At 49.3% G+C, this 6,716-nt stretch overlaps 1 protein-coding gene across 25 annotated transcripts in view; it reads right to left on the reverse strand.

Moving 5' to 3' along the window:
* WNK1 (WNK lysine deficient protein kinase 1) overlaps window positions 1–4,795 on the reverse strand; it is a 128,614-nt gene extending 123,819 nt beyond the window's left edge. For 9 of the 25 annotated variants that reach the window (XM_043881868.1, XM_043881876.1, XM_043881873.1 and 6 more), the window contains exon 1: window positions 3,901–4,793. In XM_043881868.1, the coding sequence (XP_043737803.1) occupies window positions 3,901–4,659 (759 nt within the window). In that variant the 5' untranslated portion in view covers window positions 4,660–4,793. Of the gene's footprint in view, window positions 1–3,900 lie in introns of all 25 variants that reach the window. The other 16 variants (XM_043881884.1, XM_043881883.1, XM_043881881.1 and 13 more) reach the window with 6 other exon arrangements.
* Window positions 4,796–6,716: the final 1,921 nt, after the last annotated feature.

Consider the following 6,716-nt stretch of genomic DNA (forward strand, 5'->3'; position numbering starts at 1 on the left):
TGTCAGGAAACACAAACAACACACTTAGGGTGATTTCTGAAAATGAGAGCCCAGTTTTAGTTGAATGTTTCCACAGGGATTAACCAAGATGACTTTAAACAACCAGGATCTTGCACTAGAATCTGAATGTCAAGAAATGAACTCAGTCACCAGGCAACAATAGATTCCCAATTTGTTTTACACAAAAACAATCTCTCTTTCCATGTTCTTACACTACAAGCAATTGTGATACTAAGGGTCTGAAAAAAGGTAAAAAAGAAAAATGGAAAACATTTAGGCCCCTAAGACAAAGAACTATATTAAAAAAAAAAAAAACAAAAACTAAATATAACTTTCTCCTGTACAAAGGTTACTCTTAAAACAATAAATATACATGTATTTTAAATTAACTCTTACCTAGTCAAAATTATCCTGTCTTTAATTCTTATTCTGCCTGTTGAGAAGGGACAAAGGATTCCTTCAAACAAGTCACCAATCATTCTTTAATTTGCACAGCAGCTACCCTTGAGCTACCTGAATTTTGCTCATACTCCAACAGATCAGTGGCTCTGAGAATTAAAAAACAAAAAGACTCCGAAGACTATTCTCTGAAATTTAGTTTCTGAGACTAAAAGTTAGTACAGATTCCTAAAAACCAAGGAATGTGGAACAAATTTAAAAAGTTAAGGTAAGAAAAATCCTCACTATTCAAAACAGGAATAACAGTATTCAATGAATTAAGAACAAAGAATAAGTTATGGTTTCTTAATCACAGAACCACAACAATTTTCTACACCATTGAAAAACTTGTCATAAAGCACTGATATCATATACTCATGATGAGACATGAGCCTTAACTTGCTAAAAGCCAGAAAAAAGTACACACTAAGTATTTTGGAGTTTAATCAAAATTTATGATTTGACTTCTTTCATGCAGATCTGGAAACGATCTTATCAATATATCCAATGAACTCTGTATTTAGAAGCAGCATGGGCAGAAAAGTGCTTAAAGTAAATGAATCATTCTTGAATCGCAGTGTGTAATTATGTTTTATTAAAGCAACTATACTATGTTTCTTTAAAACAAAAAACAAACCCTCCCTAAAATAGGCAATGTAAATTCTGTAAAGTCCAGCAGTAACAACATTTTCTGATCAAGCCAAAAGAGAAGTAATATTAAGGCACATCACCTGCCTAGTAAAACCGGGTAAGGAAATATGCATCTTAATAAATCTCTGTTATCACTTAAGATCCTGTAGTATCAAAGTACTACCCACATATTAAGAGTCAGTATTTGTTTTAACAGATAACTATGGCTATTGTGACTCTAAAAATAGGCTTGATGGAAACAAATTTGACTTGCATACCACACTCACCCATCCTTCATCCCCAAAAGCCTATTTATTTCTCCATTTGAAGTGATAAAATCACTACCCATAAGTCTGGAATCTGCCAGGGTTACAGGATCAGATTTCTCCAAAAATCTGACAGTAACTTCCACATCAAAACAGGACTGCTTGATTTGAGATTTACTAATTAACCATCTACTAGACTACAAATACTTCAACATTTCTCAAATTATTAGATCCTAACCAGTTAATTTTATTCCTTATCAACCGAAGCAAGTCATTTACAAGTAACTCTATAACTTCAGGTTCTTCATTTATCAAATAAGAAGCTGGGCAGAATAGCCTAAGATTTCTTCCAGTTTTATAAATACATGATATTTTTAAGTCAACAACTTAACACAATATTCCTCCAATCTTCCTACAGAAAAATTTGTAGTAAGTATACCTTTAGTGGAAAAAGTGTTTTTTCCCCCAATGATTTAGTAATCCTTTGGCTTGTCCTTTAATTTAGATCCAAAGACAATAACTCAAACACTAACCTACTGAGTAGGTTGTTAGGCAAGTGTTTTGGCCAAAACATCATAAATACTGTCCAACTACTGCTATAAAAGATCTTGGGACTAAGATAATCACATTTTAAAAACAAAAATGAAAAACTGTAGAAGTAGGATCATATAAGGAAGGTTCCAAAGCAGGGTACCACTCAATGCATTTTCATTCGGTTCTCCAGTCAAATTCCAAACTAGCATAAAAATAATACGGCAATGGTACACATAGAAGATATTCTTTTGTTTAACCATGACCATGCCTAGAGAACAAAAATCATAAATTCATGAGTTCCAGGAAAAAAATGAGAAGCTCAGACAAAATTATTGTGACATTAGACAAATTGAGGTTTTTTCCCCTACTGTATCATTAGTTTCAAGATAATAAACTATCTGAAGATTCCAGGTGACAAAAAAAAATACACATTCTGAGAAGTCTTAAAAGTTAAAAATTGAAACTAACAAAATTAATCCATAAAGTGCTCAACATTTACTTGGGTCTAGTCTTGAGAGTAAGGTAACTAATTGAGGGGAAAAAATTATTAAAAAGCACCTATTCAAATATGAAACTATAAAAAATACAATCCAGGATCAGTAGCAATAAGCACCTTAGGTATTAAAAAAGTAACAGGTGTTTGTTTGCTTGTAACTAAAACTCTGCCTGTAAACCAAAACAAATCAGACCTAAATTTCTAAGTAAGAATGACCAAGGAATAAAGTTATAATTTGACAATTAAAAAAAAGTCTACCACCTTCCCAACTCTAAAACACTACAAAATTGAGTAGTTTTTATTTCACAATGCCTTTAGAAGTTCTGTATCACTAACTATAAAACTTAAGAAATTATATTCCTAAAAAACTTATCAGTTTTTTAAGTTTACTTCCTTCCACATGTTAATTTTCCTTCACACTTGATATGACCTTGGTCATTTGGAAGGTGACATTCAAAAGGTTAAATGTTAACATATTGGTTCACGGATAATAGATAAATTCCTAGATCACTCAGGTATTTTCATATCCTATTTCAGCTTGGTTCATTTCCTTTGCCAGAAGAATATGGATACTGGCATTTTTCACATATAATATCAGCGGTTTTTTCATTCAGTTCAATTCCGCTTCTTCCAATAACCTATGGGAGGACAACTTCAGTCAAGCTGCTACAGATCAAGCAACAAGTAGCCCAAACCCCGTTATATCCTTGTCAACCAGGATGACACACCATTAATTTACACCATGAAAATCTCCTAGAGGTTAAAATTGAAGCCTTTGTCACTCTTTTGTACCCTTGAGAAAGTTTAGCTTAAAAATCTTTCACAAGATTAAAACAATGATAATGATATTACAACTCTCAAAGCACACATACAATTTTACATAAGCTCCTGTATTACCCACAGTACAGCTGAGTGGGCTAAAGACACACTAGTTTTAATAACAACGTCAGCTCACGGCTATCAAAAACTTGCTTCAACATCGTTAGGAGGAACGATATCAAACACCCAACTGTAACTCTCTAGTCTCAAAACTATTCAGAGAAGGAAGCCTTTTTTAGTTTATTAGATGCCGGTGAGACCACCAACTAAGATACGTCGAAAAGGTCATTCGTGAACAAGGTCGTTCTTAATTTAAAAAGACAGCCTGTTCTCCGGAATGGAAACAGGCATCGAACACACCAGCAGCTCATCGCTGCAGACCTCTGATGAACACAAGGCAGGAGGACTGTACTTTCCGAACTCAAAAACTTCCCCGCTCTTTTCGTTTCCTGCCAGACGCTAAAACAATGACGAGGAGGCAGTGCGCTGGTATCCGGATGACTTTCACCACTCCTTCCCTAGAAGCGAATCTCTGGCTACAAATACTAACGCCTCACCTGTCCCAACACCCCAAATCCTGGTGACTCTTTCGAAAGTTGGCCTCCCCCCCCACTCGCAGGGAACAGTTAAGAGGAAGACACGTAAAGGGAGAATTCGGCCAAGTGGCCGAACCAAATGTGGGACCCACAGCACTGTAAGAGAAAGGTGGGGGTATACCTGCAGCTCACACCAGGCGACCTCCACGGTGGTCTCGGTGTCCAGACCCTTGTAGACCGTCTTAAAGGAGCCCCTGCCAATCTCGATGTCAAACTTGAGAAAGCGGCCGTCGTTGGACATGCCCACGGCCTTGGTCTCCAGCTCCTCGATGTCATCCTGCTGCTGGCTCCGTTCCTCCTGGGGCTCCTTGGCGCTGCCGCCGCCGCTGCCACTTCTAGACGACGGAGGCTCCTCTCGGCTCCCCACGGGGCCGGGCTGGACAGCCTGGCGGTCTCTGCCCGCGCTACCCGGGGCCGAAGAGGTGGCCGGGCCCGCGGCGACCGGCTCTTCGGGGGCGGCGGCGGCGGCGGGCGGCTGCTGGGCCACCTGGGCGGCGGCAGCGGGGGTCAAGGTCTCCTCACGCGGGGGCTCCGGGGGGCTCCGCTGCGGGGCCACTGCAGCCGCGCCGGGCTGGGGCAGCGGCAGAGGGAGGCCGGGCAGCTCCAGCGCCGTAGCGTTGGAGTCGCAGATGACGCTGCGGCGGAAGAAGCGGTGCTCCGTGGTGGTGGTCGCGGCCGCCCCCCGGCTGTCCTTGTCCATGGTATGGCGGCGACGCCGGTACTCCTCCGTCCGTCCGGCTGCGGCGTCGGCCGCCGCGGCGCCCAGTTTCTCCCCCACCGAGGAGTCCGAGCTGGAGCCATTCTTGGGGGCAGGCGCCGGCGGCGAGAGGAACAGCGAGCCCGGCGCGCTGCTCTGCTGGTCGGCGGCGCCGCCAGACATGGTGGGAGCGGGAGCGAGGCGGGCGGCTCGAGTTCGAGGAAGAAGGGGGCCGGCCCGGGGCGGCGGGGCGACGGCCCCTCACTCGGCACTGACTCGGCGGCCCGAGCGGGAGGCGGGCCCGCGGGCCCGGCTGCGGCGGCCGCTGCGGCTCTCGAGGCGCGCTTGTCGGGGGCGGCGGCGGGGCGGAGGCACGGGGGCTGGCGCCTCACGGCCCGCACCCATCGTGCGGCAAGCGGCGGACGGGCGGGCTGGAGCGCCGAGGGCGCGCGGTCATGGGGGCGGCGCGGCGGCCCGCACCGAGTCAAGGAGGCGGCGGCCGGCTCTCCACCGCCGCGGCCCGAGGCGGGTTGGACCCCCGAGCGGCGGCCGCTCGGCGCGGAGGCGGACGAGGCCGCGCTGGGGCTCGCGGCCAGGCGGGAGGCCGCTCCTCCTCTCCGCCCTGCTGGACGGCCTCAGAGGCCGCCCATTGCCCGACGCGAGGGGCCGAAGCGCGACACGGAGGAGCGGCCCCCGGCCCCGGGCCTCACCGCCCGCCCCGGGCCGGGCGGACCCCTTCCTCTCCGGGCCGGGGCCGGGGGCTAACGGAGGGAGAGCCGGTAGGGGAGGGCCCGAGCCCGGTGCTCCTCCGGGCCGAGGAGGGCCGGGAGAAGTAAGGCCAGTCACCCGGTCGGGCGCCTTCTGTCACGGAGATAAGTGCAGAGAGGCCGCGGAAGAAGAGCCGCGTCCGCCGGCGAAACTCCGCGCTAAATGGCGCCGGGAATCTGAAGCCTCCACACAGCCCGCTCGTGCCCCGCCCCCCGCCGCCCGGGGCGCCCCACCCCCACTCCGCTCTCCGGGCTCTCGCGCAGGCTGTCTCGTCCCGAGACCCTCTGGGACTTGTAGTTAACACCTTGAGTAATGAAGGGGACTGAGCAGGAAGGCGCCTACGACTCCCGTGATGCCCTGCGGTGGCTTAGCCTGAGGCCCCACGGGAGCTGTAGTTCCTTTTCAAACCGCCTCTTCTGGAAGGCGGATGGGAGCGTCACCGCGGGTCGCTAAGCCTCATCCTTTAGTGGGCGCTAGCTAGGAAAAGCATGACTTAGGCATTAATTGTGGAAGAAGGGAAGAGAAAACAGGAGAAGGACTCAGAAAGAGGGGAGAGGCTCCCACCATGCTGTGCTGAGGCGAGAGCGAGCTCTTGGGACTGCTATGGATGGAAAACGAGCTGCTGTTCCTATTTAAATACGGTGTCGCGACCGGAGCGTGGACGGAGAGCCGGGTGGTGCCGGACCCCTCCGCTCGGGCCACAGACTTTGTGCATAACACTGATTGTCTGGGGGAGGGGGGAAGCTTCCTTCCATGGCACTTAAGGCCGCATCCTGGGCTCGAAGCCCAGGACAGATCCTCTGACTCGCAGAGACGGGCCGCCCCACTGCAGTCAAGGGTCACAGCGAACTCCGCCCGGAAAAAGCGCACAGCGCTCGGGAGGGGGTGGCTTCGAGAAGAAACGAGGTCTACGTATCTTTGCGGCTTTTACCACAAACTTGAGGGAGCTGAGTTGACTTGGATGAAACTTAATGTGCTCCTGTCTCTCTTGGTGCTTAGTAAAAACAGCCTCCCTCTTCCTCTGGAGGTGCCTGAGTATGCCCGTGTGATCGACACCTCGGCTTTGGACGTGCGGCTTTCTCGAAAGCATCCTCAGTCTCCCTGGACCCCTTGCTCCGCGCAGCCGCCACTCAAGATGGTGCAGGTGATGAGCACCAGGGGGCACCCGACGGAGCAGGAAGCCGGACCCAGACGGCGGTTGAAAGTCTTAAGCCCAACGGTACGAGCGGGAAGCGCTGAAACGTGCGCAACCGCTCCGAGCGCGCGTGCGCTCCGCCCGGGCTCCAGCTCCGGCCCCGAGCCCACCGCGGACCGGCTCCGGAGCGCACGGGCCGCGCGGCCGCATTGGAAAAGCAGCGGTTGGAAGCAGCCGGACGGAAGATTCGTTAGCGCTTCGTTTCCTAGCAAATGCCCAAAGCTAGCTGAATGAGCTCCACTTAAGAGAGAGAAGTCTGGCTCTACAATCCAGAGCG

The sequence above is a fragment of the Cervus elaphus genome, chromosome 22 (assembly GCF_910594005.1).
Source record: "Cervus elaphus chromosome 22, mCerEla1.1, whole genome shotgun sequence".
Classification (NCBI taxonomy): domain Eukaryota; kingdom Metazoa; phylum Chordata; class Mammalia; order Artiodactyla; family Cervidae; genus Cervus; species Cervus elaphus.